Source organism: Crassostrea angulata, chromosome 2, assembly GCF_025612915.1.
Source record: "Crassostrea angulata isolate pt1a10 chromosome 2, ASM2561291v2, whole genome shotgun sequence".
Lineage (NCBI taxonomy): Eukaryota > Metazoa > Mollusca > Bivalvia > Ostreida > Ostreidae > Magallana > Magallana angulata.
In genome coordinates, this window is record NC_069112.1 from 58,115,168 (window position 1) to 58,143,058 (window position 27,891).

General features: G+C 34.2%; 2 protein-coding genes and 2 pseudogenes across 2 annotated transcripts; 1 reads left to right on the forward strand and 3 right to left on the reverse strand.

Moving 5' to 3' along the window:
• Positions 1-1,924: 1,924 nt before the first annotated feature.
• On the reverse strand, positions 1,925-3,101 carry LOC128173702 (uncharacterized). Its single transcript, XM_052839371.1, has 2 exons — positions 2,999-3,101; positions 1,925-2,720 (listed from the first exon to the last, which is right to left on the reverse strand). The coding sequence occupies exons 1-2, from the start codon at positions 3,065-3,067 to the stop codon at positions 2,184-2,186; spliced, it is 606 nt and encodes a 201-aa protein (XP_052695331.1). The 5' UTR covers positions 3,068-3,101; the 3' UTR covers positions 1,925-2,183.
• Positions 3,102-8,473: 5,372 nt separating this feature from the next.
• Positions 8,474-10,014, forward strand: LOC128173705 (uncharacterized; annotated as a pseudogene).
• Positions 10,015-15,478: 5,464 nt separating this feature from the next.
• LOC128174565 (uncharacterized) lies at positions 15,479-18,740 on the reverse strand. The gene is made up of 3 exons (XM_052840086.1): positions 18,735-18,740; positions 18,169-18,273; positions 15,479-17,540 (listed from the first exon to the last, which is right to left on the reverse strand). Exons 1-3 carry the CDS (start codon positions 18,738-18,740, stop codon positions 17,193-17,195), a joined length of 459 nt encoding a protein of 152 aa, XP_052696046.1. The 3' UTR covers positions 15,479-17,192.
• A 4,854-nt stretch (positions 18,741-23,594) lies between these two features.
• On the reverse strand, positions 23,595-25,346 carry LOC128173711 (uncharacterized; annotated as a pseudogene).
• Between the last annotated feature and the right edge of the window lie 2,545 nt (positions 25,347-27,891).

The following is a 27,891-nucleotide window of genomic DNA, read 5'->3' on the forward strand; positions in this document are numbered from 1 at the left end:
CCACACTTACAATCCATATCAGTACCCCGCATACTTTGACAACAGACATCATTACATCACATCATACATGCACCGCACACAGCAGTACACTGTCTACTCGACCCACCATTCTCTGGCTTCAGAGTGCACATTACACGCAGACTATCATCATTTCTACTTTTAATTACTAACATTTTAATACATCACATTCCGTCAACATCAATACTGATAGTCACATAGAACATACTCCGTAGACAGAGGAGGTAACGGATACCACCCAGCCAGGTACAACGACCCACCGGAAAAGAGACAGCGACACAATCCGTAAAAAAAGTACACAATTTGACAAACTTTACTTCTTGTGGTTGTTGACATTATTTCCTTTTGTATCAGCATGCGTGTGGTTTTATAAAATCAAGCGAAATCAAAAGAAAGCTAGAGAAAACCTAATGCATATGTCTGATGACGTCAGCTTGGAGGCTTTTTCGGCGACTAATTCTCATAAAGAAATTTATCTCTGACGATTTTGTTTTTCTGTATTAATACCATGAAATAAATTGGTTTAAAAATTTTCGCAACGATTTCTTAGATTACACTTTTTACAACAAGGAAACGTTATATTGTTTGATTGCATGTTTTCTTTTCGTACAGTGCATGATTTATAAACTGTTTCTTTATTTTTTTATATCATTACTACATTTGCATTGCATGAGGTGAAGTTGCATGATCCGGTTGTTCATATCCATGTAAGTAAATGTGTGAGGTATTCTTGTAAAAAATATTGTTTTAATTGATATTATTTTAGTAACTGAAGCTTATAACATGGGTGTGGCGGCGCTCACCCTTGTAGTGGTGCGCGCACTCCTCAAGCGCTACAACGTACAGTGCCGGGCCCCAGTGCGGAGGCGTCCGCGCCCCAAGGAAGAGTGTAGACTGGAGGAGGGGTCCCGGTCCCAGTTTTTCCACAACCCACCATCAGCGGAGGAGGTCTGAAGGTAAATGATAATTTAATTAAAATTCATTAGATAGTTATATATCTTACTTGATCATACATTATGTAAATATCAGTAGAAATGGTACATGTAATATTTATGGTTATAACACACAGAATATATGATAGAATATTGTTTTAGGTCGAAGAGGTGGAAATGACTACTCATAAAACAAGTGTCCAAACAAGTGCCCCAGAGGAAAAGGACAACTCCCCCCTTAGCGCAAACATGCGCTGCAAGTAATCATAAAGTAAGTACTTTAAACCATTAATATTACAACATATAATTTAGTGTCCAAGTTAGTTTTGTTGGGGTATTTTTTTCAATTTTTTTTTTTGGGGGGGGGGCATATAGGACCTTCGCTTAAAATAATTATTCTGATTTTATTTCATTTGATGCTTTCACTATACTATTATTCTGATTAAATTTTTCAATTTTCTTTTTCAGATGACCAGTGAAATGTGCATTGTTCAAAACATTTCAATAGATCACAAAATTTTGAAAAAAAAAAATTTGTTTTGTTTCATTTAGGAATATTAAAAGGAAACCTTTAAGTGTAAAAAAAAAGGTCATATGTTTCAATGATAAAGCTTACTGGTGTGTAAACAGGTTTTAACATGTGTCAATGACACCATCTCTTCATACGTTAGACCAGATGGATTCGTCAATGAATACAAAGGTAGTATACATTAAATACGGATATGACAGATTAGTGGGGATCACTGCTGCGTATAGGTTTTTTTTTTAAACCAAACAGAAAAATGAGTTATAAAACAGCACTTATTAAGCTGACAATTTTTCAAACTAGGCCTATTGTACGTTAATAGAGACCATCGTCAGTAAAAAGAAATAGTCAATACAATATTTTACTTTATTCATGTGATTGTTCAATTCAACGATATTGTTCGTAATATCTAATCGGTTTTTTAAAAAATGTTTTAACTAGCAAAAATAAAGAAATAAAACATATCATTATTCGTCATTTAACTACCACAAACTTGCAACCGGATAAATGTCTGGCAAATTAAAAATAGAACCAATTCAATAAAGATATATAATTTCCGGAATTTCTTTTTATTGTGGTAGACAATGAAATTGTATAGAATTTATTAACATTTCTTTTATTGTGGCAGTCAATAAAAATAAATTAGATTTACAAACATAGATACATGTACATGTGCTCACGACATAAACCGGTTTTTATCTCGGGCATTATGCCACGTTAAAGTAATCGTCGAGTTTTGACTGCTTTGATTTACTGGCGTGTATGAAATTTTCAATTTCACACAGATAAGTAAAGAGACGTTCTGGGGCCTTGACACTTCTTTCAAGACATTGCCTCAACGAATGAATGGAGTTAATGCCATCGTCCGGATTTGGAAGATCTGTCGATTCTACGACTTCGTCATCATCGTCGCTATCGGCGCTGTTTGGTTCAGAGTTAATGCCAAGAATATCGTTGACGATGTCATCTTCGGATCTTGTCTCAACACTTATCACGTTCTCGTCCACACGAACAATATCTTCAAATGACCCGTTTAATCTCTGAGCATAGAGTGCTAACGGAACATCATCATCTTCATCGAATTCATCATCAGGATCTAAGTTGACTTCAACGCTGTTGTCCTGAAAACCCGCTTTTCTAAAACAGTTTGATATGCACGACACACTTATATCACTCCAAGCCGACTTCAGGAATCTAATTGACATCAACACGTTGATATTGGGCTCAATTTTCTTCTCGTCGCACTGAAATTAATTAATTTAATCAATTTAAATTGTTAGATAATAGTCAGGTTTATTTATCAATTAAAAATGTAACATTATGCTGGGATAGACACACGTGACGAATCAAATCCATAGACCCGGGATACATAACGGTACTTGCACAAGAAGGAAATAAAAGAAATGTTTGTTTATCAATTAATGACAGTAACGTTATGCTACGATAGGCACAGGTAACAACCTACATCGAGTGCCCCGGGATATAAACCGGTACTTGCACACGAGGAAACAATAGATCTTACCTGCAATATGTATTTTATCAGTCGCTGGCGATACTTGATTTTCAGGTTGTTGATTATGTCCTGGTCCATCGGTTGCAACAAGCTTGTTGTGTTAGGGGGAAGAAAATTCAGAGTGATGGACTTCAGGTTGAGCATTTTCGGGTGGGCGGCGCAATTATCGACAAACAAAAGCACCTTGCGTTTATCCCTCAGAAACCTACGATCAAGATTTCGAAGCCATTCCTCAAAAATGAAACTAACCATCCAAGCCTTTTTGTTGGCTCTGTAGATTACGGGCAAAGATTTTATTCCCTTAAAACATCTTGGGTTTTCGAATTTGCCTATTACCAGCAGGGGTAATTTTTCAGTACCGCTCATGTTCGCCGCGACCATAAGAGTTAATCTCTCCTTTGATCTTTCCCCCCCCCCCCCCATGACACTTTTCACCTTTCATTTGTAGGGTTCTGTCGGGTAGAAGTTTATAAAAAAGTCCAGTTTCGTCAGCATTAAAGATATCATTCGGACAGAAGTTTTGTATAATTTGGGGGAGTTTTTCTCTCCATTCGTCAACGATTTTAGGATCTACGACCGCACTCTCACCAGTTATAGCTCGGCACACGATCCCGTGTCGAGTTTTAAAGCGATCCAGCCATCCCGTATTCGCTTTAAAAGTGTGATCTCCTAATTTCTCAGCAAGGTCCTCTGATTTTTGAAGCAGTAACGGACCGCTTATAGGAATGTTCTCATGTCTTTTTTCTTTGAACCACTCAAATAAGGCGGAATCTACTGTCTCGTGCGGTACGGACCGATACCGATGGCGTTTCCGTGATGGACTCATTCCTGTTGATTCGTAATTTTGTACGATGTCATCTTTGTTTTTCAAGATTGTGCTCAGTGTGTTTGGTAAAATTTCAAACTTTGCAGCGACGTCTTTTTTAGGAAGGCCCCCCTTTTCAACCTCTTGTATAATCTCATACTTGGTCTCTAGCGTAATTGCTTTCCTTTTTCTAGACGGCGAGGACATGTTGAAAATGACGATAATCAAGTAAAAACTAACCGTATATATCACCGTGAACATATCTCAAATTAGACTTAGTGTACTGAGAGGAACAATGAACACAACTCAAAACTCCTAAATTCCTTGCAAGTCCGTGAACACTTTACTATTTACATCACTACACAAGATAAATTTAAAATTCTTACGTACATTTTTTAATAAATTTTGTTGAAAAAATATATTCAATATAGGAATATTCCCATATCTTAAATGAATTTTGTAGTGAAAAAAATTCGTTATAGGAATGATAAAAAAACGTTCAAATTTCATCAGCGGGGATCTTAAAATTACTTCGTTATAACCGTAAATTCGTTATAGCCGTGTTCGTTATACGCGACAATTTTATAAAGGATTATATAAGGACTCTGCCGGGACTTGAAAAAAAAATTCGTTATAGCCGTAAATTCGCTATATCCGTGTTCGTTATAAACGAGTTTTGCTGTACATGTAGTTTCTAATTTGTATTTGAATTATGCTCATTTTAATAATATGAATTTTTGGACTTTTTCGACCATTATGTCGTGGAAAGATAAAATTAATTCAATCAAACTATGTATCAGTAATAGAAAAATTTCTCGAAAATTGTATGGATCCAAGCAATATTGAATTCTAGTCTCGTTTAACCAAACGCTCGGCTGACACCGTAAACTCCGACAATCAAGAGAGACTATATGCTTGTCGGAGATTTACGGAGACAGCCGAGCGTCGAGTTGAACGAGACTATATTGAACTCTGGCGTAGGAATACATACGACTACAAAAAATATCTAAATTGTTCGTACCATTTAAAATCTGACTTTTTTCAATGTATTTATTAATACGCTTCCTTGAAAAACAATGCTTTAGCATACAATACATCGAGTTTATCAATTATTTTCAAAAACTAAGTCTTGTCAGCAGCGATGATTTTTGCTGAGGTCCAAACACTGTTTCACTTTCGGTTTGTCTGAGTAACTGCATAGGAGAATTAATTAAAATCTCTCAAAAATTGTATGGATCCAAGCAATATTGAATTCTAGTCTCGTTTAACCAAACGCTCGGCTGACACCGTAAACTCCGACAAGCAAGAGAGACTATATGCATGTCGGAGATTTACGGAGACAGCCGAGCGTCGAGTTGAACGAGACTATATTGAACTCTGGCGTAGGAATACATACGACTACAAAAAATATCTAAATTGTTCGTACCATTTAAAATCTGACTATTTTCAATGTATTTATAAATAAGCTTCCTTGAAAAACAATGCTTTAGCATACAATACATCGAGTTTATCAATTATTTTCAAGAACTAAGTCTTGTCAGCAGCGATGATTTTTGCTGAGGTCCAAACACTGTTTCACTTTCGGTTTGTCTGAGTAACTGCATAGGAGAATTAATTAAAATCAACTCCCAAAAATGGATTTCGAGCTACCATATCATTACCAGAAATATTCAATACATAAAATTAACTTTCAATTTTGAACAAATCATTTCAGGTTCAAGGTGCACAACAGAAAATATATGTGCTGAAAACATCGGAGAAAAGACAAAAGCCTGGAGATGGGACCGAATATGGAATCACAAATGTGCTGTCAAGCACAACAAATTTCACCATGAGCTGTATGTGTCTTTATAACACCTCGCAAAATTCCAACACAAAATGCCAATTGCTGTGAGGCTTCAGCCAACGTGACATTGACAAAAGTATCAGGATAACTGATACTGTAATTACTGATCTTAAAATTATTAAATAGACAAACAAATGCTAAGATATATCCTGATAAAACTATTTAAACATATAATTTCGTCTCGTACCAACTTAAAAAAGTATGATACATAGAATTGTGAGCCTACTAAAACATTCTATAATGATTCAGACACATCTGCATATATGCTATATAAGTAAAGTAATGTGTATCAGTAATACAAAATGCACAAAATCAGCCGAAGCCGGTATTTTGATAATGTTTGAACTGAACGAACTTTCTGCATGAAAATTGCAAAGTTTTGTTCAATGTGATAAACTCTTTTCATATGCATAGAAATAATCTCTGTGTTTTTTGTAACCAGATGATGAAGCTTATGCCAAACAGTGGTGTTTTTGTTTTTCCAAAAGACATCAGGTTAGCTGGAAAGAAAGGAATCGGAACGGCATTTGCTCGATACCTGATGTCTGTTTTTTACACAAATGAAGAGTTGGTCACGAGGGGCAATCTTATGTGAATGAATGGAGAGGATGGTGTAAACCAACAGATAGTGAACACCATCATTGAAATGTATCTGTTCACTCTCGCTAGGACATCTGGCTAAATCTGAGAAAGTTTTGTCTTTAAGCTGGTTCAAATTGTGACTTTATATTTATCGATATTATAATTTTATAAATAATTTTTTACCCAAATTTGTTATCTACCAGCGAAGAGCAATGGGTTCACTACGGACCTGTAAGTCATGAGTTCAAATCTCCCTGGTATTTTAAAATGTTTACTGTTCCAACAATTTTAAAAGCTTATTTATCGTTTAATATATTAAGATTTGAAACTTCTAAACCAGTTAAAGTATTTTAATTATACGTATGTAATGTACTTTAATCAACACTCATATAGACGAGATGTCCACTACCTCCTTAAATGAGAAAGAACATAATTATGCTATATTTAAAACTATACATTCATGTAAAAAATAATTATAATAATAAAACTGTTGAGCTAACGAGCAATTTAAAATCTCTTGATTAAATCTAGAACAAAAAATTATGTTTAAACAAGGTATTTAATCATCATCGAAGATGAATGCATCAGAATGAAAATATGTTAATAATTTTTTTACAGTATCTTTTTCACAACATTTGCTGTCATCAAAGGAAAGGTAACAGAAAGTGCAAAAGTACTCCATGAGAACAAAGATCAGTGCTCTTATTTCCCCTGAGATCAACATGGACAATTAAATGAGAAATTATTTAACATGAAATTTTCCGCGCTCGTGCTCGGACCTCTCTAATTTATAGCTAGTGGATATTTGGTGTCTTTGATGTTTTTGTTTGTTTTTTCTCTCATCAGATTTATGAAATTTTACCATCGAAACGGAGTTATTCATCATGCTCACATTTACAAACTGAAAGCGGTATTATTATTAAATGTTTTGAATCTATGACTAACCGTTCTAATGATTTTTTTTTCTGTATCATAGGACTTAAAATTGGTAACCAGTTTGATTCTTCTCTACCAGAGCTAGTACAATTTAAACCACCTGAATAACAAATTATAAAGATTGCTCTAAAGCTCTTCAATCAGGTACATTGTGTCCAATTAATAAACATGTACGTATACTTTAAAACTACTCTGAATACTATTTACATCCCCATGAACTCCTTGTTCGATTTCGACATTTTAAAATGCAACTTGTGACTTGGGCAATAACTAAGACTAGAAACCTGAAAACAATTTGAAAAGGGGTACTAAATCGCGCACGTGTATGACCAGAAAAGGTGGATGAACACTAAAATGAGGAAGTTGTCTCAACTAACAGGTATGTAATTGCATTTTTTTGTTTGAAAAATTACCTTTAAATATTTGCACTTCTTGTATCAAATATTTTCAAATATATTTGGCATTTCTTTTTAAGGTAGGCGATTACGAAAAATTATAAGATATGTTTAAATCCATTATGTTCTGGATATAAAGAGGCCAGGCATTACGAATCCATAGAAAGCCGTTCAGAACTTCAGTTGAGAGACGCATTTACAACATGTAACAGACAGCTTTCCAAATAAAGAAAAAAGACTATCTTGAAAAATGACAATAACAGACTTTCAACCATCTCAAAAATTCATAAATCAAAATACAAATTCAATGCAGACCAACACAAACCTCTACAAAGATAGAGGTAGGATATGGAGCCTAGGAGTGAGCATTCTCTGAATAATTATCAACATGTGACTGTCTTATTGATATTGTTAATGTCTATTAAATATAGCATTGTATTTAATTGCCTTTAGTTGAGTATGAAACGGGAAAATTCAAATGTATACGAATTGTGAAATATTAGCATGATAAAACGAGTAAATTAGCTATAATATTTAACTTATTTTTCTTATATGGTATTGCTGGCATATCAGCGTAACGTACGGAGTTAGTGAAATCGTTGCATGGGTTTTTTGCGTATTTTAATTTTTCAAATATGTTGTATATACTTTGAATATTAAATTTTCGGTGTTTTATACGATCTTAAAGAGACAGTACGGCGCATGTTATAAAAAAACCGACTTGAAAAAAAATCCGATCGGGTTCGGTATTTTTTGTACTACTACTTTGGAATGTATAAACTTTCAGAAAATTACAAAGTTCTCAGTAATTACGTATAAACTATCACATATTTACATCGCAACGTGCTACGAAGTCTGACTTCTATACTATTACGCATGCGCATTTCCTGTAAACAAAACACATGCAGGGCTCGCGAAAATTCTCCTGTACATGTTGTTTTCTACTTCTCTCGGGTAATAACTGTTCAAAGTTTTTAAAATAACAACATTTATTTTTTTGTAAGCATGTATTATGCGTGCTAATCCTAGGAGTTGACTACAACCTTAAAGGATTTGCATTCACTGATAACACAGAGATAAATGCAGCCTGCTGAGTCCAGAACCTAGCGTTAATGAGCTTTGGCCATGACGTCAGAGGTTCACCAGCACTCCCCCACTGTTATCAAACATCACTCTCCTCTCTGTTATCAAACACACAGCAATTCATTCAAGCAAGTTTAAAATAATGGAAACACTGGAAGATGAAAGGACTGCGAACGATAGCACTGTCCAACCGCCTAACTAAAAGTCATTTTTGGAAAGTTGTCTAATAACAGTTAATTTTTTTTAATAATGTAAACATTTATGTATATTTTCGTTTATTAAAAATGATTTGGTCAAACAAAGAGAGAAAACTTTGTATTTTGGGTTAAAATAGCTCATATCATAATAGAAAATAACAGAAAACGGAAATGTTTTTTAAACCCCCCCCCCCCCCCCCCCCCGTGAAACAAAAAATTTTTTTGAGGGGTTTTAATTATTATTGTGTAGCATTTTTTGTTTACCAAAGGGGTTGTTGTTTCACGGGGGGGGGGGGGGGGGGGGGGCATATGTCTACAGACCGCAATACATTCCCAAAAAAGACTTTTGATTTGTACATTTTTGAAAAATAATTAACAGACATGAATTAATATGACATTTTACTTTAATATATATCGTAAATATGTTATTATTAAGTTTTTATGCACATATTGGCCGCTAAATAATATTTTCCTCACTCATAGAGACCGATTTCAATGAAATTTTTTTTTGACCCCGTGTTAGCAAAACTTTAAATAACAATTTGATTACAATTTTATTTTAATATAAATTGATTAGGATTTGATTATACTTTTTAGTAGAAAACTAAGTTTTTCTATATCTGACAGGAATTCCGATATATTTGGATGTAAAATGTAAGCGGGAAACGGGCGTTAACGTTCGCAGTTCTTCCAAACGTTGATCTTTCTGATGCTGAAAACATTAGACCGTATCAGTTTGAACCTTTGGCCAACACAATTGAAACTCCAAGAAGTGCTAAACCAGATAATGATAGTTTTGATGTAGAAGACTTTCAGGATAGACTAGTCAATACTAATTGGTAAGTTAATTCTTCTGATTTTCATCAGTTTTAATTCAGATAGAAAATAATAATTATGACAATAATATACAGAAAATCTCATAATATATAAAACAAGATTTAATTTCTTAATTTTAGGTGTGAATGTGGCATATGCATTTCCATGGCAACTCAACAAGAGTGCATTTGTTGCCGGGAAATAGCAGCAATTAGTGCAGAAGTTGAGGCAGGGGCCCACCAATGCATAACAGAAAGTCCAATTTTACAGACAATTGTCTAAATCGACACGTTTTACAAGTTTCAATGTATGAATATTTACAAAATGTGGGACAAATCGATGACAATCAACCATCTCACCAGTAAGTTCTGTGAATTTATAAATTTTTCAGAATATATGTACATTGACATTAAACACAAAAAAACACCCAGTTTCTATATGTTATTTGTTTCCAGAGTATACAGACATCTTGCCTATTGACGGTTTGTCAGGTGGATATGGCACTTCTTAGGAAAAACCAACAGAAACAAATTACCTGCATGTGTGGTATCCCAAATAAGAGAGGCATTTCCATCAGAACAATATTGTGGTTTTAGATATGCCAGATGCAAAACAAACAGAAAAGGCACATATCACAATATCAGTCCTATACTTAATAAATAGTAAGACATTTCATCTTGTTTGTGTAGCCAGTGGTCGAAATAAGTCAAGCTTGGGTCGTTGTTATATATTTATTAAAACATAATAAACCTGAAATTTCGTAATTAAACAAATAACACAGAATAGACACAAATGACAAGACAATTAGACACAGACAAACATACACATTAGAAAACGAAATGAAACAGTAATATTACAATTTAGAATGACTTTAATTTATTAAATGAAGTCTAACCGGGACAAACAATCCTAATGCTTAGGTATATTGCTTTACAGCTATAGTTCTGACCCGTTCAAGGGCTAGGCGGAGAGTGCCAGTCCGGTTTTAGATTTTGGCGGGGAAGGGTTCATGCAGAGTTAGTCATGTGACCCTATTGTCCAGTCTTGTCATCGTCCACGTTACAGATATTAAACTCTCATACATAACCACTCACTCTAAACACGTATACCAATCAAACACGCTAGCGCTGTAATTTAATATACAAATTATATACCTGGTTACATTTGTATAATGTAGTTTTGTATAGTGTTCATAATTTATCTTCTTGCATATCTTGATGAATGCCTGCGAATTAAAGCTGCCTTCTCGAAATGTTCAAAATTCTGAGTGAGTGACACTGGTATCTTCATTTAGGACAGAAATATCCAGTGCACCTGATCTATATGATGGGCACTATGAATTTCTACGTCACATAGTCTAAAAAATGGAAAAAAAAAATGCACTAAACAAAATTTATAGATATTTATAATACATGTCTAACGTGTGTCCAGCCGAGCGGTTGCTATTATTTATTTAGACACATACCCGGTTACACTCGGGATTCTGCAGAACCCTTTATTATAAATTGGCCTGTTGTCTTTCAGGCTAATAACAAACTGAATCAATATATTTACGCTGATTATTTTAATAAATTTACTTAATCAAGATATTTACGACGATTGGTACTTAAATCAAATTTTAATTTCACAGGGATTTACCTTAACCCAAATCAACCACAAGTTTTCCCTTGTTAAACATAGTCCAATGTCCCCGACCACTAGCCCAGGCTACCAAACTACTCCTTGACCGATGCCCCCAGACAATTGGCCTTACCAAGGGTTCTGGCTACTGAACTGAGGTCTCTAACCAGTTGATTTCCCCAGCTCCCTTTGACACTGGTGTACAGGCTTATTCGGCCTTTATCGCCAAGTGCCAAAGCTACGGTGGTTGATCAACTGGCGCAACCTATACTATAAGGCTTCTTCAGCCCTACGTAGGCTTTAATCTAATATGGCCTATTCCGCCCTATTACATAGCCGTTACTTCTCAGTCTGGCTACAGTGATTACACTCCTGATACTGCCGACTACCGCTGTTTATATAGTCTCGAGACATTCCATTTTTACTTCCAAGGGGGAACAGGCTATTATCATGGAAATACCCTGTACTACCCTATTTTCTTTAATTGGTACGACCTGATTCGTCACATCACCCCTCCCTTAAAGTCAGACGTCCCGTATGAAAACAACTATTTTTTTATTTTTTTTATTTTAATTTTCTAATGTTTTTAATACAAACAAACACATCAGAATATCTGATTCTATGTCAATTTACTCACCATAGTCATACCGACTTTTATATATACATGTAGATACTTGAAGTACACCTTGGAGATCTTTAGGATCACATTTAGTACCCTCACACTGAGCTTCTGGTTCGGGTGCTGCTTTTCTTCTGCCAGCATTACTTTCATCAAAACAATGCTGTCTTTTGAGATGCCTTTTCAATTTCTTAGAAATCGTTGTGTTGTATAGGCAGTAAGTACAATGCAAGGGTTTCTTGTCGCTTTCACCCTTAAAATCAACTAGTGCGCTATGTCGACGTCTTCTGTTACCTTTCATTTTGTCAACTGGTTTAACTTTTCTAGCTTTCCTGGTTGGATGTTTTACTATGTCTCTGTACAAAGAAATGATTTTAAGCATGCATGTACGTTTACTCATCTCGACCAACATCGCCTTCTCCCTTATTCGACATTTTGGCCAATTTCAGTGTTCTGGTACACCACTTTTGAGTCTGCTTTCACTTTAAACAATTCTACTGCTGCTTTGTTTTCAACAAGATGGCCGTTGGCCGTAGTGTACTGATCACTAGCATCTTCTCTCCATGTCGACTGTGCAGTGCCATGGGAATGCGATTGTCCTTTATTCAAGGTGCATATTTTCTCTGATGCTATTAACTCACTTCGAGGTGGACCATTTACTCTGAAGCATCCGAATTTTCCTTCCCACACCATAGGAATTCTATCATCATTAAATGACAAGATACTTTGTTTTGCATCTATGATCATACCCAAACTTTTGATCATATCCACTCCCAATATGCCTTCTACCTGAAGATCGGCTACCAAAGCCAACGTCATAACAAGATGATTCCCAATCTCCATCTCAACACTGACTTTACCTTCTACGGCCAATTCATCACCATCTGCAGTGAAAGCTTTCATACCAGGTTCTTTGACCTGAATTTCACAATAGTCTTTGATTGCCTTTATTGACGCTGTAGATACCATTGTGACTGTGGCCCCTGTGTCCACTAACATCTTCACTTTAACGCCATTAATCATGACATATATGAACATTCCCGGTTCATGAGAGCATGAAACAAGTCTTCCAGTCAGATGACCATTTGACCCCTTATATTCATACTTTTTCACAGTATCCCGCTCTTCTGAAGTGTTATTACCTTGTGTACTCTTGACCTTTTCTGGACAGTTTTTTTTATAATGTCCTCTCTTATGACATCCGTAACATTTTACTGCATCCATTGCTTTACCTGGTCCAGGTGAGTATTTGAAAGGCTTCCGATCAGACGGGCCTTCGCCCTTTCTGAGCTGTTGTATTTCCTTTTTCATATCTGCTACATTCTTTTCTATTGCTGCCATCCAGTCCTTCAACTCTATCTTGACAGATTCCTCACCAGCTGTTGTATCAGTCATCAACTGGTGTTGGTAGGCCCGATAACCTCGTTTGTCTTCTGCCGTAAGGTATGCCTCCAATTCTACGGCGTGCTTTATGGCATCATTTAAATCCCTTGAACGAGCTTGTTTGATTCTTATCCTCATGTCCGAGTCGGGCAAAGCATCCAGGAATTGTTCCATGGCCAAGGTTTCCCGCACTTCAGAAGGGGCTTTTGGATAGGCAAGATTGGCCAGTCGTCTAACAGCTTGTCCTAGTTCTGGGATGGTCTCTGATGCTCTTTTCCGCCTTTCCCGCAGTTGAACTCTATACAACTCTAATTGGTTGGGCGGGGCAAATCGTTCTTCTAATGTCTGAACCACATAGTAATAATCAGTGTTATCACCTGGCAAATTTCCAAGGACAGCTTGAGCTTGACCACGAAGAGATGCTGCGAGAAATAAACCTTTCTCCTCTTTTGTCCACCCATTAAGTTTACCAACGGTATTAAAATGGGTCTTATAGTCCAACCATGAACCACTTCCATCATAGGTTTCCGCTTTGACCTCCCGTCTATTAAACCTCCGAGTCTCCGTCTCTTTTCCTTGGACAGTTGGTCGACGATAACGCCTCTCAGCGACATTACCATTATTCACCACAGGTCCAATGCCGTTCCCATTTGTTTCATTCCTTGTATCCATTTCCTCATTAAACCTTACTTTGGGACGAGTATGGTCCAATTGTCTATCGGGTCTAACATCAGGAAAATGATCAGCCAAATGGCTCCTGGGAATGATCGAAGAAGGTCGACCACTGGCAATTCCCGAGTCATAGTTATTACGAATCTCCATTTCGCGAGGCCTTGGCGTTGAATGCATGACATTTCCTTGCTGTCGGATACTTTTCTCTAGCTCTCTTATTTCCTCATGTAGAGCCGTCAAATCTCGTTCCAAGTCAGCAGTTGCCATTATTCACAATAAAATATAAACACACTAAACCTTGATTAAAGTACCAGAAAATATCAGAACAAACAAAAATCAATTTCCCTAATCTGCAGAATCCCACCGCTGCCACCAAAAATTATGTAACGTGTGAGCGGTTGCTTTTATTTATTTGGACACGTACCCGATTACACCCGGGATTCTGCAGAGCATTTTATTGCCTGTTGTCTTTCAGGCTAAAAACGAACTGAATCAATATATTTACGCTGAAAATTTACTTAATCAAGATATTTACGACGATTGGCACTTAAATCAAATATTAATTTCACAGGGATTTACCTAAACCCAAATCAACCACAAGTTTCCCCTTGTTAAACTTAACCAATGTCCCCGACCACTAGCCCAGGCTACCAAACTACCCCTTTACCAATGCCCCCAGACAATTGGCATAACCAAGGTTCAGGCTACTGACCCGAGGTCTCTAACCAGTTGATTTCCCCAGCTCCCTTTGACACTGGTGTACAGGCTTATTCAGCCTTTATTGCAAAGTGTCAAAGCTACGGTGGTTGATCAACTGGCGCAACCTATACAATAAGGCTTCTTCAGCCCTACGTAGCCTTTAATCTAATATGGCCTATTCCGCCCTATTACGTAGCCTTTACTTACTCTATTTACTCTATGTTCCTAGAGATTTTCTCAGTCTGGCTGCAGTGATCACACTCTCTGCTTCTGCCGACTACCGCTATTTATATAGCCTCGAGACATTCCATTTTTACTTCCAAGGGGGAACAGGCTATTACCATGGAAATACCCTGTAATACCATATTTTCTTAAATTGGTACGACCTGATTCGTCACATCCAGAAGGGCGGACACTAGAAAATTTTCAGAAAATTAAGAAATCTCCGTTTGATTTTGAAAGATGCCAGTTTAAAGAAGCGATAAACAGAAAAATTTAAAGACTTAGGCGAGGAATATCTGTTCCAGAAAGCGGTGATGAGGAATCGGACCAAGAGTAGACACAGGATAGAAATCGACCATTCAGTAAACTGAATGGTGACTGATTTACTACGGAATGGTCCCTGTACTTTTCCATCAGCAGTCAGTTACAATTCAGTGACCATTCAGTCAACTGAATGGCAGAAACCATTCAGTGACCATTCAGTGACCATTCAATTAATTTTCAGTGACCATTCAGTTACCTTTCAGTGACCATTCAGTTACCTTTCAGTGACCATTCAGTTACCTTTCAGTGGTCATTCAATTACCTTTCAGTGACCATTAAGTTACCTTTCAGCGACCATTCAATTACATTTCAGTGACCATTCAGTTATTTTTTAGTGGTCATTCAGTGACCATTAAGTTACATTTCAATGACCATTCTGTTATTTTTCAGTGACGATTCAGTCACTTTTCAGTAATCATTCAGTCATCTTTAAGAAACAATTCATTGATAATTCCGTCATCTTTAAATAACAAGTTTGTCACCTTTATGTAACTATTAAGTAACCTTTTTCTGATCATTCAGTCATCTTTAAATAACCACTCTATCACCTTGAAATAACCATTCATTGATGGTTCAGTTATCTGTCATTTACGGTTCATTTCTACTTTGGTGACCATTTAATTATGTCCCAGTATTTATCGTATTCCATCATTGTCATTCAATCACCTTAATTATTGATCAGTGACAATGCAGATTAACAGTATTTATGCCTTTGTATTCAACTTTTTTCAACGCAAGTCATTGATTTCATTAGAATTTAGTGTTTCCTTTTTTCTCTTATTCTTGTGGTAATAATCATACTCTGTATTTAAAGCGTTTATTGCAAATAATTGCAAATGCTTCCAAATTCATATATAAACAATAAGCATCATTAATAATTTATTGAAATTTATATAAAAAGGTTAGGCCACACCAATACAATTTCTTGTTCGTCAAAAATTTAGTGAAAAAGGACACAAGCGGGCAGATTGAATAATAAAATTTAAAATTTTTCAATTTGGTAGCGAACATTTTTAGGTATTAATAAATAAGTTTGAGCGGAAGCTTATATTTCTTCTACTTGATTCTAATTAATCAAATTAAATTAGTTCAAAATGCTAAAAATATAGCGGAGATAGAACATAGAACAGTGTAAAATTTCCTGGATGCAGGAAATTAATATTAATATTATTGTATACTTTTATTTAAACATGAGAGCGCAGGTCTGACAAAGAAGAAATTATATTGGTGTGGCCTTAAATCATGTTTACAAAACTATTTACACAACATACACATTCAATATATGTTATGGCAAAATGAATATCAAATGCATATTCTCTATTTTAAAACATGAACCATCCAATAATATTGCATAATATTTCATAAATAAACCTCGAAACTAGTTGAAGTTGTGCAAAATATTTCCTCTTTACAATCAAATCAGATTTTATGAAAAAAAGTCACTGTTCAAGGTAAAAGTTAATAAGCTGAAAAAATTTATATTTAGGTAAAGTACTTTTCATAAGTTGATTACAGGAACAAAAAGGACTGAGAGAGGGTAAGGTATCTTACAAATTAAAAACAGGTTTATCAAGTCTAAAATAGCTACTATTAAATAAAAATTAAATATAAGACAAATTAAATAAGCATAATTGATACCAGTATATTTCAAAATAAATAACCATAATTGTTCATGCATTTATAGCTACTATTAAATGATAAAAGGAAATATAAAAACAAAAGCAGTAAGCAACAAAAATGTGTTAAATAAATATACATCGAGAACAAGGGCCATCTTTCTACGTTGTGTTTAAAGACTATGAAAATTTAACACATTTTGCACAAATTCCTTAACAAAATACTGAAAAGATATCATAAGAAAATACCTACTTTAAACAATTTTTTACTTTAAAATTTTTAAAATTTAGATCAGTCTGTCTTCAAAAACAACTTATAAAAAATGGCTTTACAAATAAAATAAATACTTATGAAAACATTTATAATTTACATTTTCACTTTCACACTCTAATCACTATTTTCATCCTCCCTTCGAATGAACTTTGGGCAGTCCTCTGGTGATGTCCGTTTTGATGGAATGGTAAGGATCCTACGACTCCTCAACTGCCTCCTGTGCTGAGGGCTCAGGTTTTCTTTGAGTTTTGCCTCCAGTTTGTCCTTGAGGGTCTTAAAAGTCTGTTTCTGCCATGCCAGGCGCTGGACAATAAAATGTCGAAACTCTCCATTATCGTCATAGTCTGACTCCTCGGACGAAAAATACTCGGGTGTCATCACTTTGGCAATCTTTTCCCTAGCTACACCCTCTAGAGCTTCTTCTTTCACAGATCTCAAAATCTGCTGAAGTCTTGCAGCTCTCTGACAAAAGAATTAAAACATGAGTAAAGAGGCGCATTCAATAATATTTTGTAATATTATAAATATACTACGTTTAGCTGTGTATTTTATTTTTGGCAGAATGTGGCTTCCACTAAATCAGGTACATCGCTAAATGCCATGCATATCTGTATAAAAATAGTCACATTCAGGAATACGCTAATTAAAATATGCACCAACTTGTTTAAAAACTAATGTCTGCCAAATATAATAAACGCCATATAATATGCTTACAGTAATATGAGTTACATAAAATATTATATAAATGTACCAACTATTACAAGTTAAAAATTCTGTTCATATGGTACCACATGTTTCTAAAATGAGGATGAACTTGTCAGTGACAGGGTTTTGAAAACTGCAGGTATTTCAAATCTAATTTTTCTCCTTAGGAAAGTACTTAAGGAAAGAGTTCTGGCCTTGTGATATAATTAAGAGCTTTCCTCTTACAACTAATGCCATTAGATACTATACTAGATAGTATACTAAGTATACTATCTCTTATATGGCAGAAAGATCAACAATATAAGCTTTAAAATATTAATGTATTATATTTATCATCTAGGTTGCAATTAATTATAACCTTAAGAATTACACAAAATGTACATACTTCCCGTCTCCTGCTTTGCCTTCGGCTCCTTGTCGCATGATCTTTATCTTTTCCACTTTCTTTCCTTCTGGCCTGGTCCCTTAGAGAAATATGTTTTTGATGCTCCTGAAAAATACAGGTACATTTTTAATGTAAGACTTTAAAACATTTTTTACGATTTGTTTGAAATAACTGATGCAAACAAAGAAGAGCAGGGTCTACATAAATGAGACATATAATGTGTAAATCAAAAGAATATATGTTTTTGAATGCATTAAAGTATTACTAAATGTCTGATAGCTTTCAAATCCTTGTATAAAAAAAAATTCAGTGATTATTCTTAATTTTGTTGTTAATATCTGGTAACTTAACATTGTAAATTTAATTTGTACCTGAAAAAGTTAAGGAAATATTTTATTCAAAAAATATACAATCATATAGGTTTATGCATTTGCAATTATCTAAACTATAAAATACTTTCTTTTGTCATTCATGTTGGGTATGAAGGTAGCTACAATGCAGGTTTCTGCAATGATCGCTATTTTCTTAACCAGCATAATTGAACACAGAAACCATTTCATTGTTACATTCATATCTTAGTAAAATTACTAAATTATTGTTGATGTTTGTAGTACATTAGCAAAATGATATAGCCAAGAGTCCAAGACATTTTTTATGGAAATACGACTCTGACAATTTCAAATGGACATCATCATCCTTGGGACTTTTCTTAGACTGCTGAAGGTTAGAACTGGATTGTGTATATTTTAGCCCTGTAATTATCAATGAAATTATGAATCTTTTTTTTTAAGAAATAGAAAGTACTTAGTGAATGTAAATACTGAATACATTTGTAAACGTTTCAAGTCTCTATCTCTGACGGTTAATGAGAAGTAGCGATAACAAGCATTTTGTACAATAGGGGCAATAACTCTGTAATTGTTACATTGTAAGGGTCAGAGGGCTATATTTTAAAATGTCTTAGAATGTCCTACTACATCCATGAAAAAGTATTTCTCTACAACCCTAAACAAAAGAGATCTAAAAACTCATTAATTAAGAGATTTCCAGATGACTTTGACCTTTATGTCATTTTGTTCGGCCACGGTTTAATCCCAAGTGGTCCGAAGTCTCTATGATAAATAATAAAAAAAAAGTTGGAAGTGATTTTATAGAAATGTAAATACTTTCAGGGGCAATAACTACTAGAAGGGGGGCTCAGATCCTTTCGGTATGAATAGATTGGAGAATCCTCTAAGTGTACTGAAGTCATTGGTAAAAGTTCAAAGTTTCTACTCTCTTATGGTTTCAGAGGAGTAGCGATAACAAGCTTTTCGTAAATAGGGGCAATAACTCTGTAACTATTTAAAGGAAGGAGCCAAGGGGCTATATTTTAAAATGTCTCAAGATGTTCTACTACTTCCATGAAAAAGTTTTTCTCTACCACCCTTAACAAAAGAGGTCTAAAGACCCACTAATTAAGAGATTTCCAGATGACCTTGACCTTTGACCTTTATGTCATTTTGTTCGGCCAAGGTAGACGCTTCAATCCCAAGTGGTCCGAAGTCTCTATGACAAATAATAAAAAAGTTGGAAGTGATTTTATAGAAATGTAAATACTTTCAGGGGCAATCACTACTAGAAGGGGGACTCAAATCCTTTCGGTATGAATAGATTGGAGAACCCTCTAAGTGTACTGAAGACATTGGTAAAAGTTCCAAGTCTCTATCTCTAATGGTTTCAGAGGAGTAGCGATAACAAGCTTTTCGTACACAAGGGCAATAACTTTGTAAGTTCTGGGAGTTATCAAGCAAAGGGTCATTTGGTACCATAACTTTTAATGGCCAATCACATAAAGAAAAACTTGTTTCAATATCTCTTCAAATAAAAAAGCTGTCCCTGGAAAAAAAGAGAAGAAAAAAAATAAGAATAACTAGTAGACTAATTGTTTATGGAACAATTAGGAGGTCTTTACACCATTAATTGGTTGTGTTGTTTTGTTCTAATCAATCGCAGGAAATCGGTAAATTAAAAAAAAATCAAAAAATCTACACAATGGGGTATCGATCAGAGAACCCTTCGATTGGTAGGAGAGAGCGTTACCCCCTAGGCTATGTCGCTTGTTACTTTAAAGGGGATAAAAAATGTAAAGTTGTGTAGTGAATTTGGATGAGGATGGAGAAAAGAGATCCAGCGCTCTTCTATCCATCTCAAATTGATACCCAATGTTGTGGAACCTTTAAAATAGATAGGCGACTAGCGATTGGTTGAGGTGACAGTATTTGTTGATCAGTTTATTAATAAAAATCAGTGCTGCTTGTAAACAATGTGGCCGAATAGCGTTGGCTAAGAAATGAACATGCCAGGTCAAACTATGGTCGCGAGCGGCTATTTGAAGGTGTCGGAATGTCACGTTGGATTAAGTGTTGAGCATTTTTCTGTTGATTTGAATGCACGTGCTTAGAAATCTACTAACTGACATGCATTTTTGGATTACAAGTACGGAAAATCTGAAATGAATCAAGGCCTGTCATGTATTTGAGCCAAGTCGGGAAATCAACAAACTGAGAGAAAATGTAAACAAAATTCATATAAAATCGGGGTCTGGAAGGGAAGAGTTATCTTTCGTTGAACTTCAACAAATACCGTCACAGGTTGCTGATAAAAATGCAACAAAGATTTTCAGTGAAATTTTAGCATGAATTTATTAGAAACAAATATCGAAGCGTTGAAATTTTGTTAATTATTTAAAAAAAAATTTATTTTTTTTTTTATCAAAAGTACGAGGGTTGTCCCAAAATAATGTAGACAGGACACATAATTTATAATCTGTTCACTACAATTTCATTAGACTTCTGTGATATCTACAATGACCCTTTGGCAAACAATGCTGAAAAGTTCAAATCTGTACTTCATTTATTTCTCGAGAAAATGAATAATTAGTAACAACAAGTTTTGTCAGGCGGCGCAATGTGCGACGTCGAAAATTTCCAGTTTTACGCTGTTGCTAAACCCTCCACATCGTTCACGATAACATTTTACGTTTTATTTCCGAAAATGTCTTATTTTTGTTTTTATCAAAAGTACGAGGGTTGTCCCAAAATAATGTAGACAGGACACACAATTTATAATCTGTTCACTACAATTTCATTAGACTTCTGTGATATCTACAATGACCCTTTGGCAAACAATGCTGAAAAGTTCAAATCTGTACTTCATTTATTTCTCGAGAAAATGAATAATTAGTAACAACAAGTTTTGTCAGGCGGCGCAATGTGCGACGTCGAAAATTTCCAGTTTTACGCTGTTGCTTAACCCTCCACATCGTTCACGATAACATTTACGTTTTATTTCCGAAAATGTCTTATTTTTTTTTTTATCAAAAGTACGAGGGTTGTCCCAAAATAATGTAGACAGGACACATAATTTATAATCTGTTCACTACAATTTCATTAGACTTCTGTGATATCTACAATGACCCTTTGGCAAACAATGCTGAAAAGTTCAAATCTGTACTTCATTTATTTCTCGAGAAAATGAATAATTAGTAACAACAAGTTTTGTCAGGCGGCGCAATGTGCGACGTCGAAAATTTCCAGTTTTACGCTGTTGCTAAACCCTCCACATCGTTCACGATAACATTTACGTTTTATTTCCGAAAATGTCTTAGAAAAAATATTATCTTTGAACATGTACTCTGCGTGCACATTCAATATATATTTCTAGTTTTGTTTTGTTTTTAAATATTTTCTAAGTACAAACGAACCGTCGGCTCCAAACTTGCCCTGTATTACTTGTTGTCTAACGTCCGTCTTACCGAAATGTGTCGTTCAACATTTTGACGTCCATTGATATCGTTCGGGGTTTCTTTTTTCCACTTATTGTCATCATACTTGTTAAAATATTTTCAATGTTGTTTAACTACTTATTCACAAAACGCATTTCTCATCGATTTTGTTAATTTCATTTACTTCCAAAGCCGCTTAGGATTTATTTCATGGTCTTTACAATATTGTATCAGCTACTGCTCGCCGCCTAAAACGCTGACAACGTCATTTTATTACCAGTTAACTTTTCAACTTGTTACAAAACGCGCTAAAAAATATTTAATAGTTTTGTTATAGCCAAAACATTTAATTAGTAAATAAAAGAATTATTATCAAATATCAGTGTATGTTTTATTTGAATTTTTACATTCGAAAAGTACTTCTCCGCCCAATTTTCAATTCATTATGTTGATTTAACATTTTGTTTTTGACATTGCGCCGCATGTCGAATTTCTGAACTAACATGCTTTCATTTCACTAATTTAATCTCAAACAATATTCAATTTTAAAACATTGTTTGAATGCAAATTTCTTGAAACCTTTGTGGCACAAATTTCATCTTCCTTTGTCTTCGATTAACTGAATAACGCTACTTGTCTACGCTAATTTGGGACAACCCTCGTATATAAATATTGTCTACCGTAATCATAGTACTAAGTAATTACTCGTACTTTATGTCGTACGTTATAAAAGTTATACCGCTGTATGAGAGCGATAAACTTGTATTTGTTTTTTTTTAATGTTAAAGCTGAATACCGCTTATAAATCGGGACTGTCAAAGGTATATATTTACATTTGCAAATATGTTTCCTCATATGAACCTATAGAAAATTCTGTATGAACGTTTTCGTGAAGTCACAATGGTCATAGCACGCGCTTATATATGTCGCTTGGAATATTTTAAACATAAAATTTTGGTAATTTTAACAAATCTAAACGATTTGTCTTTTTCAAACGTAAATATAAGAAATAAACAGCAATGTTAAAAAGTTCACCGGGATATGAAGTTGGTTGGTACGCGATCAAATTTACTGAGAAGCCCTTCGGGCTTCACAGGATTTGATCACCTGACCAACCAACTTCATATCCCGGTGAACTTTTTAAATTGCTGATTATTTCTTAAAAAATAAACTCTTCGATTTCGTTACATCAGATTACACCTACAACTTGTGGCCAACGTATTACCTTTCTTTATCTTCTTAGATTGTGCATTTATTTCTTTGTATTTTGGAAGTATTTTGTCTGCATAGGTAAATAATGTATATGCCTTTTTATTTGATATTTGATGATTTTCTCCTGTCTTACAAAAAGTGCGTGAATATGAAAATTTCATCGCGATCAATTGACATTGCGAGACAATATGCATATTTTCACATATGAGACCTCCATAGCGAAATGGTTTGTCGGGATAGAGGCGATTCAACAGAAATATGGTGGACAATGCTTTTTACGAGCAGAATTCAGCAATAAATATTTTTGCTAACAAAATATTATAAGAAAACTGTAAAAGATTTTTAAAATATTTATATTTCATAATTTCTTCGTCTGTTCTCCTCTATAATATAATCTCCATCTCTCTCTCTCTACATTTCTCTCTACATTTCTGTCTACATTTCTCTCTCTCTCTCTCTCTGTACATCTCTATCTCTCTACAGCTCTCTCTAATCTCTTTCTACATTTCTCTACCCCTCTCTTCCTTTCTGTCCATCTTTCTCTAATCTTTCTTCGATTTCTTCGCAAAGTCTCTGTAATTAAAAAGATATTGTTTTTATGAAACTGATTTGTGTAGCGAATACAAAAAATACTGAAGAATCATTAATATAAAATATTCACCAGGGAACTACAGAAGTTATAGTTTTAGTTGACTTCTCATGTTATGGAACGTGTTAATTTCCAGTTATGGTAAATATAATTAATGTTGGAAATACAATATGTGCTGATACTAATTAGAAGAATTATTTAAAAAAAAAAACAAACTTGCATCTCGCTCACTTCCGACATGCATCTCTTTCCCTTCACATTAATACTTTCATAGCAGTTTTTGGGAAAGAGGTACTTCAACTGCTCGTTAGTAGTTGTGAGCAGAACCCCATTTACTTCGATCAAATTGCTAAAAATGAAAGTGATAATCATTGAGAATAAATATTATAAAATATAGTTTATCAAAGAAATGAATTATAGGAAGATTGTCAAACTAATTTGTTTTGAATAAAAACAAGCATTCCAATAAGATTGACTTTAATTTGATGTGTGTTTATTAACTGAAATTTTTATATACTGATTTATTTTAGTTGCAAAAAAAGTGATTTGACTGAAATTTTATTTTCGGAAAAATATTAAACTTAAGGCTTTGTTAAGTCGTATCAAGAATCATTCGGATTAAAAGGTTTAAGGTTCTTCAAATGGTTGTTTAAAAGTTTCAAACATAAAATGATTTACAATCTAATTGACGGTAATATTTTTTAGGAACGGTTAATGTCTTAGGATATGATCATTTTTTCTTATTTATAATTCATTACCTTTCAAAAGATACGCTCTCTACCACTCCTTCGAAGTCCTGAACTTCGAGGGCATCTTCAATGATCTAAAGGAAGTAAATCATGTTGAATATTATTAAAAATATCATGTTGAAATAAAATGATTAAAAAATATTAATGAGTTTTCAAGGGAGAAATGGTGAATAAGATGTTAGATATATACATTTGTTTAAATATACAGATTAATGTATTATAAACCTACCAAAAATAATGACAAATCAAAGAGAAATCTTATAATCTCAAAGAATGCTATAAATACTGCATGTAAACAGTTGAAACAAATACTAAGGGTTTATTCATTAGCGTGCCAGCTAGTTTTCAATAAATACTATTTAAGTTGTCTTCGATTTTATTTTCGACTGATTTTTTTTTAGACACAGAATTCTTAGATAATGAATTGTGAATCAAAAAGGTCATGTATATTTAGAATTAACTTCCTGATTAAATATTAACTGTTTATAACAGTAGTAACATTCAAAATTTGAATTACTTCAAAGGTGGTGTCCGGTGTGGAATTGTAACAGCGTTGATGGTAAAAGTCGTGTGTGGGGACGATGCATTTTATTGTGTAGAGTACATCGTTTCTGAGGCTAAAAGTGATGGCCTTGTCTCCCCATAACGTTAAGACACAGACTCCGCTGAACCCCGTAGGATGTTGTTGACGCCTCTCCCTCCCTGAGGATGCACAAAGGTTTACGTTTAATAATGAAATGCAATATTATAAGTCTTAAAAACAGCAAAAAAAATGTAATGCAATTACAGTCGTTATGGCAACTGGAGAAAGTGCTATTCGTATCCCATTTGATATCGAGGCGGCGTCCTCCATGCTCAGCATGGGTGGGTTTGTAAAGCCATTGCGGAGGGCCTCCTCTGCCTCAGAGAGAAAAAAGTTTGTGTCCATAATCTACAATATATATATATATATATATATATATATATATATATATATATATATATATATATATTTGTGTGTGTGTGTGCTATAATATAGTTTTAAAAATGTTGAAATAAAATTTTTCCATTTAAATACTTTCAGGGTATGTAAAAATATTTGTCATTGATCTGCTATTTACTTTTCATGGCTCAGTCCCTTCTTTCTGACCCTGTTCTCCAATTCCACCAGACCATAATATTTACATTCTGTTAAGATAGGGGCTAAAGATCCTCTCTCCTCCAGTAAGGTTCTCTCGTCAATTTCACCATTTCCCGAGAAATTTAGAATAAAGGCAAAATGTTTAGGGTCTCGATCCAAGAAATATGAAGCCGCGTTCGCAGATTTCAATGTTATCAATTTTGACAGTTTTGATGGTATTATGACCGGTAGAAATACACAAGTGGGTATGTCGAATAACAATTTATTAATGATCCAAACTTGTCGTTTCTACATTCTATGCAGTCGGCATGGACAATACAAGGTCCAGTCTCCAACTAATGATCATTGTGGATAACGACTAATTTATACAGGTCTAAATAAATAGAGTTACTCTTGACACATATAATAATTAATTTAAAGGATTACTCAAGATATATAATTAGTTAAATAACAGGTGACATCTTAATGTCCGGCGGTGAAGGTCTAATTAGAAATAATTAGCACTAAATTAAAGAAACAGTATGCCACTCTAAATAAGTGTTTCTCACACGGTGACAGTATTCTGGTTAAAGTCTCTTTTGTCGTTTTGAATTTATAACCTCCCACATCTAGTTGAATGGTTTCTCTTGGCATTTTTTCCAAGCTATCCATCACTTTATTTTCTTCCTCTTCTTTCTCAAACTGATCGTCCCCTTCATCGTAGAAACTTGATCATAATCCTTGCACATTATAGGCGATCGTGACCTTGACATAGAAGATGATGACGGCATTGGTCTTGGACTACAAATTTTGGTAAATTCATCGGAAGTATTTCCTTATACCATATCTCCATTTTTCTCTTGCTAATTTTCCTGATGACCGATTATTATACCCCCGCAAACGAAGTTTAGGGGGGTATATTGGTTTCACCCTGTCCGTCTGTCTGTCCGCCCGTCTGTCCGTTTGTCTGTAGACGCAACTTTGTCCCCCCTATAGAATTTTTTATTACTGCATAGAACAGTTTGAAAACTTGTACATATGTTGAACATCATCTGAAGATGTTCACCTGCAATTTTATGACAGTTTTCATTTTCCTCATTCTATATATTGTACACTAATATTGAAAAGTAAGGGAGGTAATCCTTACATATTTTATTAATTAATTAATAGTATTAAAACACTCTAAAATATATTATATAAATACATCCAGATTTGAGTGTTTTTGTCTTTATTAATAAAAAAAATATTTTTTATAAGTATTCTATCAACTGACAATGCCAAGTTTTTGTTTGTCTGAATGATAAATTCTTAGGAGCTAATAAGAACATCAAAGACAAGTGTAGCTGAATTCATTTGTCCCAAGGGAGCCATTATCTGAGCCATGGTTCAGATAGAGCATGTGTTTAAGGGAAATCGATAATCTGTAAAATGGGTGATGGTTTTGGGGCTATTTTAAACCTGTTTCATATAAACCAAAAGTTTCTATCATAAGGAAATAAATAATATCATTATTAATAAAGAACTTAAACTATTTTAAGAAGTTGTTTAAAGTTGTAATTTAAGTAAAATGATGAAGTGACCCAATTGTGCATTAATTTAAATGAAATTCAAAAGTACTGATATGATTGTAGTGTTTTTAAAATTAGTTTTAATATTAAATTTTCTTTTTTAAACATTTTTACATAATATGGTAATTATGGTTATGTTTTGGGAGTTTATTAAATTTAACAAGCTCATAAAAGAAAATCATAGTCCTATGGGATCAATTTTCAAAACACTTTGCTTACAACTACAATTTGCACCTCCAAACACTCGAGAGTTTATCAAAGGGGGTAACTAGGTACCAAGAAATGCTTCAAATATTGAATATATTATGAATTTTTAGGTCTGTATACTTTTTACGTCTTTTATTTGCCCACCAATAATTTATATGTTTTTTAATATTCACAAATTCGTCTTTCATATTAGATTGTCACACTTTATTAAGATGGCTGCGATTATTTGTTTTTTATCTTTTAAAAAACTAACAAAACTAGAAAACTGACCAGTCAGGAAGGGCCCCGCTATGACAATTAATATAGAGAAGTGAAAAAAAAACTTTGAATTCCATCCTCTTTATATTAACAATGATGAAAAATAAATGCCCGGCAGAAGATGTAAAGAACTGGAATATATAGGATCTCGTGATTTGTAGTTGGATATGATTTTCATCCAACAATTAAAGTGTTTTTTTCTTGAGCCTTAGTGAGGGGATAAAACACACAAGTTGGATAAAAATCATATTATACTACAAATCATGAGATTCTAT